The 16,348-nt window shown below is 34.5% G+C and overlaps 1 protein-coding gene across 1 annotated transcript in view; it reads left to right on the forward strand.

Moving 5' to 3' along the window:
• Positions 1–16,348, forward strand: part of LOC138702157 (uncharacterized) — a 51,188-nt gene that overhangs the window by 10,574 nt on the left and 24,266 nt on the right. Inside the window, exon 2 of the mRNA XM_069829764.1 lies at positions 4,183–4,258. Within this exon, the coding sequence (XP_069685865.1) occupies positions 4,183–4,258 (76 nt within the window). The remainder of the gene's footprint in view (positions 1–4,182; positions 4,259–16,348) is intronic.

Raw genomic sequence — 16,348 nt, forward strand, 5'->3', positions numbered from 1 at the left:
TGTTTTCCCTAATCGTTTGTGGATTTTCTCCTCACATATTCACGTCAACCGCATAGACAAGCAGCTGATGTAACCCGTTCAATTCCAAACCCTCTCTGTTATCCTGGACTTTCCTAATGGCATACTCTAGAGCAAAGTTAAAAAGTAAAGGTGATAGTGCATCTCCTTGCTTTAGCCCACAGTGAATTGGAAACGCATGTGACATAAACTGACCTATACGAACTCTGCTTTACGTTTTATTAGAGTTTGAAAAAAACTTATTCACTTATATCATTTGGTAACTTTAACATCGTTAGAGTTTCTCTGATATATTTTATTTTTTTTACTGCATGTAACAAATACTTAATTCTAAAGAGTGAACTACTCTCAGACATGTAGAGTTTTTAATTTAAATACAATTTTTTTTTTTGTATCCTATATAAAATAAGGGTGTTCCAGAAATACTATGACAAATCTTGATGGCATGTTTCTCATAACAAAACAAGATAAAAGTTCATATAAACATATGTCCGAAAAGCCTTAGTTTTTTAGATTTTTAATGAAAGGACATAATGAAACACCTGTTAGATATTTTCAGCTTGGTAGCAAGTGTTGCAACTTTAATCAAATCAGAAACTCGTTACAATGAAAGTTTAAGTTCATTGACAATTGATATTTCAGGAGAAAAATTAGAATGTTTCTCCTCAAATATCATTTGTCAATATTACAGACATTATTCTGTACAGATTACTGTGCACTTAACTGCGGAATCCCGGCCAAACAAGTCACTCAACTGAGTGCACTCCTAGTATAATGGCAGTTGACATTGGACATATACGTCAACATATATGCCTAACTTGTAGTCAGGCCACAAAGGGAAACATTGAAGGAGGAGGGTTCGGTCCGATTCTGTGGATTGAATTCGGTGTAGCTCAGTGATCAGAGCGCTTGGTACGTAGAACCAAGGACCCGGGTTCGATCCCCAGCGCCGGAGCGAATTTTTCTCCCCAAATATCAACTTAACTTAAGTTTGTAACCGATAATAATTCATTTTGTTAGATAATCGAATGATGTTATCAATACAAGTCTGCAGGTACACCCATTGTACCCTAGATAGCTATGTGTTGCCAAGGAGACTTGTTTAGTAAAGGAGAACATTTTTGAACATTTGTTGCGAGTTTCTGAATTGATTAAAGTTGCAACACTTGCTACCAAGCTGACAATATCTAACAGATGTTTCATTATGTTCTTTCATTAATAACTAAACAACTAAGGATTTTCGGACATATGTTTATAGGAACTTTTTTTCTTGTTTTGTTGTGAGAAACATGCTCCCAAGGTTTGTCAAAGTATTTCTGAGACAACCTGTATATTAAAATTTACACCATTTGTTGTGATTTATTTTTTTAAAGATATGGACATTATTATAGTCTGGTTTTTGCATAAATGGATGTTAAACCAGTGTGCAAAATTTCAGCACTCTATCTCTAATGGTTGTGGAGTTATGTAATAATATGTGCGGAAAAATTACAACATTTGGGAAATTTAATTTAAAGTTAAAAGAGAATGTCTTAGCAGATCTATATTGTGTTAGAACATGTCCATTTAAATAGCATGAGTAAATAAGTAAACTATATAAATTTATATATCACTGGATTTAGAAAAACTCCACGTAATTTTTCATACAAAACAACAAGAAAACAAAAAAAAAAAGTTTTCTTCAAAAGTATTCACGTAGTTATACCCTTAAGCATTAGAAATTTTGTAATGTCTTTATTTTAGCACGGTTCCCGGAACAGGTAGGCCTACGTCAAGACAACACGCGATTAAACAGTAACTGGTCATATCACCTTTATTTTTTATATACAGGGTTAGTTAAAAGTCCAGCACTACCCAAATAACTTTTGAAGCATACGGTTCAGTGACATGAAACTTGGTATGTGGGGATAACCATATACTAAGAACTCAATAATGGTATCAACGAGTTTTTTCTACTTCCGGTTTAACCGGAAGTAATTCCGACTCACTTATTTTAAATGGAACACCCAATATATTATATTATTTTTGAATAGTACTCATTAAGAGATTTTCAAAAAGTACCCCACACTTGATACTTCTGTACAAATTCAGTGTTGCTAAGTCAAGAAAACAGAAAAGTGTATCGAATATTAAAATAATAAACGCACCACCTAAATAACTTTTGAAGCATACGGTTCAGTGACATGAAACTTGGTATGTGGGGATAACCATATACTAAGAACTCAATAATGGTATCAACGAGTTTTTTCTACTTCCGGTTTAACCGGAAGTAATTCCGACTCACTTATTTTAAATGGAACACCCAATATATTATATTATTTTTGAATAGTACTCATTAAGAGATTTTCAAAAAGTACCCCACACTTGATACTTCTGTACAAATTCAGTGTTGCTAAGTCAAGAAAACAGAAAAGTGTATCGAATATTAAAATAATAAACGCACCACCTAAATAACTTTTGAAGCATACGGTTCAGTGACATGAAACTTGGTATGTGAGGATAACCATATGCTAAGAACTCAATAATGGTATTACCGAGTTTTTCTACTTCCGGTTTAACCGGAAGTAACGCCAACTCTCTTACTTTAAATGGAACACCCAATATATTTTTTTAATTTTTGAATAGTGCTCATTAAGCGCTTTTCAAAAAGTACCCACACTTGATACTTCTGTACAAATTCAGTGTTGCTAAATAAAAATGGAGGTGGTGCAAGATATTTCTAAAGCCTGGTTAAATCATTCCTTAAATGGTTTCTATGATCGAGTGACACATTGTAAAGCAGCTGAGGGCTACCAATTTGAACACATAATTTAGAAGGTGAGCTAGCTTTGTTTTGTTTTTGTTAAGGAAGGAGTATTTTATTATTTTAATATTCGATACACTTTTCTGTTTTCTTGACTTAGCGACGCTGAATTTGTACAGAAGTATCGAGTGTGGGTACTTTTTGAAAAGCTCTTAATGAGCACTATTCAAAAATAAAAGAAATATATTGGGTGTTCTATTTAAAATAAGAGAGTTGGAGTTACTTCCGGTTAAACCGGAAGTAGAACAAACACGGCAATACCATTATTGAGTTCTTAGCATATGGTTATCCCCACATACCAAGTTTCATGTCACTGAACTGTATGCTTCAAAAGTTATTTAGGTGGTGCGTTTCTTATTTTATTATTCGATACACTTTTCTGTTTTCTTGACTTAGCGACACTTAATTTGTACAGAAGTATCGAGTGTGGGTAATTTTTGAAAAGCTCTTAATGAGCACTATTCAAAAATAAAAGAAATATATTGGGTGTTCTATTTAAAATAAGAGAGTTGGAGTTACTTCCGGTTAAACCGGAAGTAGAACAAACACGGCAATACCATTATTGAGTTCTTAGCATATGGTTATCCCCACATACCAAGTTTCATGTCACTGAACTGTATGCTTCAAAAGTTATTTAGGTGGTGCGTTTCTTATCTTATTATTCGATACACTTTTCTGTTTTCTTGACTTAGCGACACTGAATTTGTACAGAAGTATCGAGTGTGGGTAATTTTTGAAAAGCTCTTAATGAGCACTATTCAAAAATAAAAGAAATATATTGGGTGTTCTATTTAAAATAAGAGAGTTGGAGTTACTTCCGGTTAAACCGGAAGTAGAACAAACACGGCAATACCATTATTGAGTTCTTAGCATATGGTTATCCCCACATACCAAGTTTCATGTCACTGAACCGTATGCTTCAAAAGTTATTTAGGTGGTGCGGGACTTTTAACTAACCCTGTATAGTTCTTAAATTGCACTAAAATTATATATACCTCATGTGTAAGCTTGCCCTTCTCATCGTATTTTCACACTAGGCACTGTGCTGAGATTTTCTGTAATTATATATACGAATACATCCTAATATTATTGTTTAGTGTCTGAATATATTATGTGATAGAGTACTCGTTAAGTAAATGGATTTAGACTCAATCAGTTCTTTAATTTTATGTGGCATTAAGCTTAAGGAAAAACGAGTCAAGAGCCCTCAGTTGCTAAGTTTGACATCACGTCACTACGAGAGAGAATCGTGGGCGTTTCTTGCCTCCCGCTGATCCGTTACTAATATCGGCAAGCATTTATATGGTAAGTTAATGGGAGCTTTAATTCCACATCACCTTAAACACAGATTGTTGTCATAGCAACAGTCCAGCGTGACAGGAGGACTGTGGATGGAGGAAGGAAATCCTGGAGCGGACCGCACTGAAAACAACAAGAGTAACTGATGATATCTGGAAAGTAATGAACCCTTTGTGAGAGTGGAATGCCATCAGGGATATGAGATTTATTCTTTTAAAGTGTAATAATTTACTCGGAACGGCATTAATAAATATCTTCCAATTCGCCCAGAAAAATAATATTAGTTGTAGCTCAAAATATCGTCTGTCGTCATGAACAGTGCGCCCCATGTCTGGCGGATTGCCCAATTTGCGAAAAATCGCGCAATCTGACAATCTTAAGGGGAGAGGATGGTATGCTTTGGTGAAAAATGAGTAAATTAAAAAAAAAAATCTTTAAAATACTCTGTGATATGTGTGGAATGCATAGCATAACATTTTGTGGGTATTTTTTGCCCTTATCGGATGTTGAGACGTCATTTTTAAACTTACTGCGTTATGGATTTTTAAATCACTCGCCCACTTTTATTGTTGTTTCCGGTAAATTAAATTTTCAAAAAAAAAAAATTTTTTCTTTAAAATACTCTGTGATATGTGTGGAATGCATTGCATAACATTTTGTCGGTATTTGTGCCCTTATCGGATGTTGAGACGTCATTATTAAACTTCCTGCGCTATGGATTTTTAAATCACACGCCCGCTTTTATCGGTTTCCAGTAACTTCAATTTTTTTTTTGCTACATTGCCAGACAAAAATGGATATAATTTCTGAACTATTAAAGATACATGCATGAAATTTAGAACACACATTCTTTAGACTATTAGTAAACTTTTCTCTGTAACGGAATTGTGTTAATTGATTTCGTTTTAAAAACACGTCCGTTTGTTTGCAAGAAAGGAAATCAGAAAATTGTTATTAAATTTTAATTGTTTATTTTACAAACGTAGGGACTATTATCAAAATTCTGTTACAGACAGTTTGTAGAACATGCGTTTGCAAATACATTGCAAAAACCAGTTTGAATCTATCTTTAAAAACGGTTTAGATATATCAGTTTTAGTACACTCCTGCATTGGGTATATTTGTTTTCAAATTTGGGCCCCCAAATAATTTTTTTAAACATTTTTATTTGGTTGAGTTGCCACAGCTATGGGCTCTATATATACAAAAAATTAATATTTTACACCAAATAGGAAAAAAGTTAAAAAAATAACATCCTCTCTCCTTGGAAAACACTAGAAACTGCCACTGACATAACCTACCAAGCAGGAAACAATTGCAAAACAAAAGACGAAAGTCACAATATAAAAGAGACAATATCACTGTGACAATTGGCTTTGATTGGTTAAAAATTCAACGAATTATTTGGTAAATGAAGCAAATGCTCTAAAACTGTAATATAATGCTAACTACATTGTAACAAAAAGAAGGATGAACACGTAGAAAGCGATACTGCTATTGGGCAACTTAAAGCAAAATAAAAAAATGACGAATGGTGCCACCATAGAGAAGGTAAAAACAAAAACATAATGGCTACGTCTTTCTTCGCATGGTGACGATAGTATTGTATTTGTATTACAACTGTTTTTTGTTTAGATATCTATACTAATAATAAATCTGTAGACGAAATTTTTCTGGTAATTTTCGATTTTCCAAAAATAATTGGTCCTAACATATATAATTAACCACCCTGAAACCGAAAATCGCTTTTTTGAAATTTTTCTTTGTATGTCTGTCTGTATGTTTGTTACCTTTTCACGCGATAATGGATGAACGGATTTCGATGAAAATTGGAATATAAATTAAGTTCGTTGTAACTTAGATTTTACGCTATATGGCATTCAAAATACATTATTTAAAAGTGGGGTTATAAGGGGGCCTGAATTAAATAAATCGAAATATCTCGCTTATTATTGATTTTTGTGAAAAATGTTACATAACAAAAGTTTCTTTAAAAATAATTTGCGATAAGTTTTATTCCGTGAAACATTTTGATAGGACTGATATTTAATGAGATAAATGAGTTTTAAAATTAAAATAACTGCCATCTAAGGCCGTGTAATGAATTAAAAAACAAATGACTTCGACTATAAGGGGCCTTGGACAGCAACAATCGAAAGCTATGAAACATAGCCTACAGAGAATGTTTGTGTTTGTATGAAGTAATATCGGAAGCTAAATTAACCGATTTGTATAATTAATTATTATTTCACCATTGGAAAGTGTAGTTTCTCTAGATGGACATAATGCTATAATGTTATTACAGTAACTTCTGATATAATATATAATATAATATAATATAATATAATATAATATAATATAATATAATATAATATAATATAGTATAATATAATATAATATATGTAATGTAATATTATATAATATAATTTAAGTTATTTGAAGGGTTCAGAACCATAGTCGACCAAGCGCCATTTACTGAATACGTAGAAAACAAGGGTTAAAATTAAGTCATTACCATAATTCAATGGAAACCTATAACAAGTGAAATAAAATATACACATTAAATCTAAATGATGTCAATCTTCATTAAGCTATGGTTGCATGTAATAAAAATTAAGAAACATGTTAAAGGAATTGTCATTGCACCAAATGAGTGTCTCTGGACCAAAATGATCGCATTTTAATTATTTGGATGCAATTTAAATTGAGTAACATATTAAACGATTTATCCTTATATCAAACACGAATGTTCCCTGGATCAAATGTCCTATTTTAATTATGTAATTACTTTATATTTATTTCTAACGGGTGCAGCGGAGCGCACGGGTACGTCTAGTATTTACATAAAGACACAAAACTATAAAAATCCCTACAACTTTAAAATGCTATAATTCTATATTTCTGTCTTTACAAAGAGTGGAGCTTCTTTCTGGCTACGTACATGTGAAGTAGGGCTTCTCCTCGAGAGATGGCAGCACGATCTGTACGGCAGTAATATAGAATAACTCCAAATCAATTGATCTCATAGTCAACTATTTGTAGGAGGGAGAGAATGGAAGTTTCTTGTGACGTCATAGCCCATCCCACGCGCCAAACTATCACCATACTTGACCCAAATAATCGGAAATGTGCTTAAGAAATACGCACAGAAGTACCAAGGCTAATATAAAATAAATTTCTAACTTTCTTCGGTTTACATGCATCGGTATCTTTCTGCTTGTATATTCATTAAATCTCCATAATATAGTCCGGATCAGTTTACTTAATATCATAAGGTTGAAACCTAACCATTCCCCCCCCCCATTACTACTTATGCTAGTGGATTATGGTGATTTTCGTTTCGAATTTCGGTACTGAGAAATACTACAACCGTTAGTGATTTCCTAACTGTTATGTTGGCAGCATTAACAGCCGTACACTGTAGTGAAATTTTACAAAATTAAAATTATTCTAGATTTATTTATTTATTTATTTATTTATTCATTCATTCATTTTGCTAATAATTGTAACATAATAGTAATATGCATTACAAGAGCGGTATGTTCAAGTTTTCATGTTCAAGGAAAAGTTTGAAAAAGTGAAACATAGTTGAGCTTTTTTAATTTCCGAGAATTGAAAGAAAACATACCGCTCGTGTACCGTACCTTATTTTGTGCGAAGATCGTTCATTACATACCTGAAAGAGGAATTTCTAATTAGTTGCAATGATATCTCCATCTTGGTTTCTGTTCAATGACGGCAAATTTGCAAAACAAAAATATCTATCTTCAACATTGTTGCTTTAAAATGTTTTCTGTGTTTACTATGCTCCAGCAGGCCGTGATATACGTCTGTCTTTTTTTTCTCCCAGTCTATGTTGAGTCTGGAATCTTGTTGATTTTTTCACGGCTTCCTTAATGTTACTTGCATCACGAATGCAGTAACTTTAGTGGAGTTGTAAAGTTTACTTAATTTTTGCAAATATTTAAAAACAATAATTAACAGTGCAATTTAGGTGAAATTGCAATGGTAAGTTTCAAATTTATAATTACTACTATATTGAACGTCTCTAAAAATAATATGTTAAAAGCCTAAAGCAGTAAAATCAATATGTCACTTAAGCGGTAAGAAGAGGGAAATTGTTATGTGTGTTAGGTTGGGAATACTGAATGTGGAATTTTAGACTTTCCGCGGATTGGTTTTGTGCGGAAACCAAGCAAATATGCACGATCTCGCACAAAATATAATACATACAGAAAAACATTAGCTCGCCCCTGAAAGAATAGAACTCGTGCTCAAGGGCGGATTCCTGAATTAAAATTAATAAGTATACAAAACAATTTATCTTATGTCTACTATGCAATTAGAATATATAAATTTAAATTTACAATTTTTCAATTTTTATAAAATCCATACATAACGTTTTAAATTTAGTACTACTATTATTAGAACTGACAAGATCACGATATTTAAATAAAAATTTGTTATAAATATTCTTGGACCTAAATTACTACTATGATTAAATACTGTAACAGTGTTGCATTTTGGTTCAAACAATCTTAAAGAATTCATACCTTTTGTTTCATAACTATGAGAATACAATTCAAAATTATTTCGATTTTTATGTATGAATTTTATTAATACAATATAATAAATTTGTCGCATGTTAAGTACATTAAAGTCTAAAAACAATTTTTGAGATGGAAAATCAATAGGTTTATGAAGACATATTTTAATTATTTTCTTCTGTAATAAATAAAGTGCATTAAAATTGGATTTAAGTAAGACTATTACACTTTTACTATGTGATATTACTTTTGACCAATAAACCGGTACGGAAAAACATGTTTCAACCAGTCATGGTTCCTTATCCTATAATTTAATCACCTCCCTAGCATTTGTTTGTCTTTATCAGCTCTATGTATTACTGATGAATTTCTGCCTTCTATTCATATAAAAAATGACTTCTGTCACAACGAAAAATCGCTAAGAATTTTCGTATCTTCCTAATATATTTTCCATTTCAAGCGTGACTCCAAGAATATGATCTGAATTTTGACATCATCATTATTGTTGTTAGAAGTTAAGAGAATGGACGAGTCCTCAATTTTGTCAAAATTTAAGGATAAACAATTTTCCGCCTCTAAATCCAAGTATATGACCTGAATTTTGACATCATCACTATCGTTGTTGGAAGTTAAGAGAATGGACGAGTCCTCAATTTTGTCAAAATTTAAGGATAAACAATTTTCCGCCTCTAACTCCAAGTATATGACCTGAATTTTGACATCATCACTATTGTTCTTAGAAGTTAAGAGAATGGACAAGTCCTCAATTTTGTCAAAATTTAAGGATAAACAATTTTCCGCCTCTAAATCCAAGTATATGACCTGAATTTTGACATCATCACTATCGTTGTTGGAAGTTAAGAGAATGGACGAGTCCTCAATTTTGTCAAAATTTAAGGATAAACAATTTTCCGCCTCTAAATCCAAGTATATGACCTGAATTTTGACATCATCAGTATTGTTGTTAGAAGTCAAGGAAATGGACAAGTCTTCAATTTTGACACAATTTAAGGATAAACAATTTTCCGCCTCTAAATCCAAGTATATGACCTGAATTTTGACATCATCACTATCGTTGTTGGAAGTTAAGAGAATGGACGAGTCCTCAATTTTGTCAAAATTTAAGGATAAACAATTTTCCGCCTCTAAATCCAAGTATATGACCTGAATTTTGACGTCATCACTATTGTTGTTAGAAGTCAAGGAAATGGACAAGTCTTCAATTTTGTCACAATTTAAGGATAAACAATTTTCCGCCTCTAAATCCAAGTATATGACCTGAATTTTGACATCATCACTATCGTTGTTGGAAGTTAAGAGAATGGACGAGTCCTCAATTTTGTCAAAATTTAAGGATAAACAATTTTCCGCCTCTAAATCCAAGTATATGACCTGAATTTTGACATCATCACTATTGTTGTTAGAAGTCAAGGAAATGGACAAGTCTTCAATTTTGTCACAATTTAAGGATAAACAATTTTTCGCCTCTAAATCCAAGTATATGACCTGAATTTTGACATCATCACTATCGTTGTTGGAAGTTAAGAGAATGGACGAGTCCTCAATTTTGTCAAAATTTAAGGATAAACAATTTTCCGCCTCTAAATCCAAGTATATGACCTGAATTTTGACATCATCACTATCGTTGTTGGAAGTTAAGAGAATGGACGAGTCCTCAATTTTGTCAAAATTTAAGGATAAACAATTTTCCGCCTCTAAATCCAAGTGTATGACCTGAATTTTGACATCATCCCTATTGCTGTTAGAATTTAAGGGAATGGACGAGTCCTCAATTTTGTCAAAATTTAAGGATAAAGAATTTTCCGCCTCTAAATGAAGTTATTTACCCCACTAAATGAATTATTTAAGCCAAACTGAATCACTTGGTCACACCCGAAAAAGGTTAGGTTCACCCCCTTACATCAAAATTCTTGGGATCGTTTTCAAAATTAAATTTTACAAAACATACAAGAATTGTTCGTTTAATAGTACGCCTATAGGAGATGTAATTGCGAATCTAAATCTATCAGACGAAGATCATTCTTCACATCTGTTTTGGAATCGTTATAGTGCTATCATGAATTAAAAACTGCACACATTTTCAGTGAATATACGTGATAATTTAATGAATGCAACGAAGAGTGTCTGAACCACAATTCCAAGCACAACACAGAATTAATTAGCACCACTGATTGAAAATCTAATCGTATGATGGTTACTTGAAATGTCAATAGTTCAAATTCAGCAATCGAAAAACAAGAATACAGCACTAACAATGCAATAACGAGAAAAGAATCTATCCGTACAACGTTTTTCCGTAAGCTTTTACGGTAGGTCTCCAGAGACAGGTCTGCAATGAACCGTCTGTTTCCAGGAAACTAATCTCTTCCTTTTTTTTTTTTAGCATAAATTTGTTTCTCAATCTCTGAAATAAATGGACATTGGACTCTGTTTTCTATAGGGAAAGAAACCACTGTATTACAAATATACACACCTTGTAAGAAAAGTCTGATCGAGGAAGTTCCTTTTCCGTTATTAACCACAATACAATAAACAGCTTAGTAATGAGTAGAGATCAGATGTTTGGCAAATGTCTCTTTTACTGTGTGGAAGTGAATCATTATTTTCATAGATATAAATGTAACTTGGAGTAAATCAAAGTGATAGGACCAATTTTTATTTTGCAAATCTAATATTTCAGGTAAAGGTTCCTGTAAAGCAGATTTCAATAATTTCAAGGGAATAATTGTTCCGGGGCCGGGTATCGATCCCGGGACCTCTGGTTGAACGTACCAGCGCTCTACCACAGAGCTACCCGGGAACTCCACCCGACAACGTCTCAACTTTTCCCTTTATAACCACACAACTCGCGTGGGCTGACGAAACGCCAGAGACCCACATCGAGTGTACACAAACTCTGTGTGACTTGGAATTGTGGTTTTGTGTTACCGTACACAGTGACGTATATATTATGCAAATCTAATCTTTCAGGTAAAGCTTCCTGTAAAGCAGATTTGAATAATTTCAAGGGAAAAATTGTTCCGGGGCCGGGTATCGATCCCGGGACCTCTGGTTGAACGCACCAGCGCTCTACCACAGAGCTACCCGGGAACTCCACCCGACACCGTCTCAACTTTTCCCTTTATAACCACACAACTCGCGTGGGCTGACGAAACGCCAGAGACCCACATCGAGTGCACACAAACTCTGTGTGACTTGGAATTGTGGTTTTCTGTTACCGTACACAGTGACGTATATATTATGCAAATCTAATCTTTCAGGTAAAGCTTCCTGTAAAGCAGATTTGAATAATTTCAAGGGAAAAATTGTTCCGGGGCCGGGTATCGATCCCGGGACCTCTGGTTGAACGTGCCAGCGCTCTGCGAACTGAGCTAGCCGGGAACTCCACCCGACACGGTCTCAACTTTTCCCTTTGTATCCACACAACTCGCGTGGTCTGACGAAACGCCAGAGACCCACATCGAGTGCACACAAACTCTGTGTGACTTGGAATTGTGGTTTTCTGTTAACGTACACAGTGACGTATATATTATGCAAATCTAATCTTTCAGGTAAAGCTTCCTGTAAAGCAGATTTGAATAATTTCAAGGGAAAAATTGTTCCGGGGCCGGGTATCGATCCCGGGACCTCTGGTTGAACGTGCCAGCGCTCTGCGAACTGAGCTAGCCGGGAACTCCACCCGACACGGTCTCAACTTTTCCCTTTGTATCCACACAACTCGCGTGGTCTGACGAAACGCCAGAGACCCACATCGAGTGCACACAAACTCTGTGTGACTTGGAATTGTGGTTTTCTGTTACCGTACACAGTGACGTATATATTATGCAAATCTAATCTTTCAGGTAAAGCTTCCTGTAAAGAAGATTTGAATAATTTCAAGGGAAAAATTGTTCCGGGGCCGGGTATCGATCCCGGGACCTCTGGTTGAACGTTCCAGCGCTCTGCCAACTGAGCTACCCGGGAACTCCACCCGACACCGTCCCGGGTAGCTCAGTTGGCAGAGCGCTGGTACGTTCAACCAGAGGTCCCGGGATCGATACCCGGCCCTGGAACAATTTTTGCCTTGAAATTATTCAATTTTTATTTTGCCTTTCTAAGGCGGTTCTTATTAAGAAATGTCTTTTTTTAGTTCGTTTTAAAGCAATAATTCTTGTTTATTTCCAATTTTATAATTAATTGTAATATAATGTGTATGAAATTTAAATATTTGAAACAATGACTAACTTTACTAACAATAGTAGCCTATATAAAAGTAATTTTTTTTTCGGTGCTTAATCTGCTAATAATCGTGTTCTAAAACTACTGGTGTAATATGAATAATGATCGACAATCCACAGTTACAAATATAATATCGTCATGTCTTCACGATACCAACAGTCAGCTTTATAATTTTAAATATTCAGCTCGTTCTCATAGAAGTTGTCACGTAGCATTTCCAATTGTTTGCTTTCATATTTTCAAATCTTACCGTTACAATTTTGTGCTACACGTGTTTATTATTGTAGGAGAAAGAAATTTGAGTGAGGAACAGTCAGTTATTGTCGGGTGACAGAAGGTATAAGATCGGTTAGCTAGAATGCCTAAATTCAGTAAACCATTGAAAAGCAAACTTCATGCTTACGTTAGTGAATTTGGTGCCCATGTGTTTTCAACCGATGGAACAGTTTTGTTATGTAAGGTTTGTGAAAAGACAGTTAATCACGAAAAGAAGTATTTTATAAGCCAACATGTGTCACTTACGAAGTAAATATGTGAGTTATGTTGATATAATTTAAATTTATTGCTAAAATATATTATGCCTTTTTTAAATTTATTATGCCTTTTTTTTTTCAAAATTTATTGTGCCTTCTTTACGTTTTTATTGCCTTTTTTTTGTCTGCCTATTTTAACTGTTATAAATGCGTAAACACCCGGGCTCTAGTAATATGTAACAAAAAAAAGAAAATAATCATACCTTTAAAGTTACATAAAAATATCTTAATAGGTGCTGGAGTTATCACAACACAGGGATTAGGAATATAAAACATGTAACAGCAAAACGAGAATTTAGGAAAAGTGTCCATTAGAAACATCGGAACAGGAAAAAAGACTTAGAAAACTTGTATTCCAAAATATAATCATACGTCAAAACTGTATAATTCAATTTTAAGTCTTACATCTTCGTGTTTTTCTTCTTCTGATTGTGCTGTCATTCATTTTTCCACCATTTTATGTGGTGGCTGTTGGGTTACTCCATTTTAGGCTTTCCCCCCCTCTAGAGTTCCTTCAATGGAAGAACGAAACTCGGAGTGAGAGAAGTGGCCAACAAGCTTGGAGCTCACACAGTGTTTTGTTTAGTTTTTTGACTTACTGAACATGATTTTACATACTTATTTGTGTCACGTTTGAAGTTCACGAAACAAGTTTAAAAAATAGTTATAGATATGAAACGTGTGAATGGGTTATATATATGTTTCAAAAATACGGGGCATAATTTCAGGTATGTATTTCCCACATATAGACAATCAAAATAGTTCATTACAACATGTGTCCGGAAATGCTTCATTTCCGAGTTATGGCCTTCACAACATTGAAATTCCGCAGGTCATTGTCATTACAGATGCTCAAAATGTCCACCTCCTGCTTGAATACAGACCTCACATCGATGTCTCATTGACCTGCGAACACGATCCCAAACTCCAGGAGTATTGCGTATGTCCTCAGAACATGCCACAATTCGATTCCGAAGGGATTCCAAATCAGGCACCGGAGACGAATAAACCAATGATTTTAAATGGCCCCACAAGTAGAAATCGAGAGGGTTCAGATAAGGTGAGCGTGAAGGCCAAGCAATTGGGCCACCTCTACCTATCCATCGATCAGGAAACCTTCGATCCAAGTACCGTCGAGCCGTACGACTGAAGTGTGCACGAGCGCCATCATGCAAGAAGTGAATGTGTTGACGATTGATCAGTGGAGTGTCTTCTAAAACATGAGGTAGGGTTCCGGTGAATTTCAATGTTGTGAAGGCCATAACTCGGAAATAAAGCATTTCCGGACACATGTTGTAATGAACTATTTTGATTGTCTACATGTGGGAAATATATACCTGAAATTATGCCCCGTATTTTTGAATCACCCTGTATGTGTGTGTGTGTATATATATATATATATATATATATATATATATATATATATATATATATATACTTACTTACAAATGGCTTTTAAGGAAGCCGAAGGTTCACTGCCGCCCTCACATAAGCCCGCCAGCGGTCCTATCCTGTGCAAGATTAATCCAGTCTCTATCATCATACCCCACCTCCCTCAAATCCATTTTAATATTATCCTCCCATCTACGTCTCGGCCTCCCTAAAGGTCTTTTTCCCTCCGGTCTCCCAACTAACACTATATATGCATTTCTGGATTCGCCCATACGTGCTACATGCCCTGCCCATCTCAAACGTCTGCATTTAATGTTCCTAATTATGTCAGGTGAAGAATACAATGCGTGCAGTTCTGTGTTGTGTAACTTTCTCCATTCTCCTGTAACTTCATCCCGCTTAGCCCCAAATATTTTCCTAAGCACCTTATTCTCAAACACCCTGAACCTATGTTCCTCTCTCAGAGTGAGAGTCCAAGTTTCACAACCATACAGAAGAACCGGTAATATAACTGTTTTATAAATTCTAACTTTCAGATTTTTGGACAGCAGACTGGATGATAAGAGCTTTTCAACCGAATAATAACAGGCATTTCCCATATTTATTCTGTGTTTAACTTCCTCCCGAGTGTCATTTATATTTGTTACTGTTGCTCCAAGATATTTGAATTTTTCCACCTCTTTGAAGGATAAATCTCCAATTTTTATATTCCCATTTCGTACAATATTCTGGTCACGAGACATAATCATATACTTTGTCTTTTCGGGATTTACTTCCAAACCGATCGCTCATATATATATATATATATATATATATATATTTATATATTTATATACACACACATTCATACGTAAAATTTAATGGAGATTCGAACTAAGTACATTTTAATTTCAGGTGCTATTAAAAAATTAAGTTTATTGTCACACGCTATATGCCTGAATAACTTCTTTCCAACACTGCACTGGTACCACTGTGCGTGGTTCATCCCCAAAAGCTTTTGTATAAACATTTTTTTTTTGTAAATTAAAATTTAAGAAATTATTAGCAATATTGCATAGCCTACTTATTGGTCACTCTGTATAGTATACGCAGGGCCGAGTCGCAACCATGCCTGAGATTTTTAATTGAAAAAAAGGTAGTGACAGTTTTGACGAGGTTCCACCGTTTCCTCAATACAGTATCCAAAGACATTCCACCAGAAGGAACATTAGATAATCCTGAAGGAGAAAGTAGAAAATGGACGTAACCTGATAGGCTAGCTACCGAAAATGTGAAAATAACGAAACATACAGAGTGGAAAACCTCGAGGCATATTAAATTGAGAATGGAGTTGGACGGACCGCGCAGGAAACCACGAGTAAGGAAGTTTGTCTTATACTTGTTGCCAGGGTGTCGAGAGTGACTCGGACTTTACAGAAAAACCTTTCACGTTAAGACATTAACATTTTTTTGTTCTTGTAGGTGCAGTAATAGATGTTTGACGTCAAAAGATTTTCAAAGAAATAATAATATAATTT

The sequence above is a fragment of the Periplaneta americana genome, chromosome 6 (assembly GCF_040183065.1).
Source record: "Periplaneta americana isolate PAMFEO1 chromosome 6, P.americana_PAMFEO1_priV1, whole genome shotgun sequence".
In the NCBI taxonomy this organism is placed as follows: Eukaryota; Metazoa; Arthropoda; class Insecta; order Blattodea; family Blattidae; genus Periplaneta; species Periplaneta americana.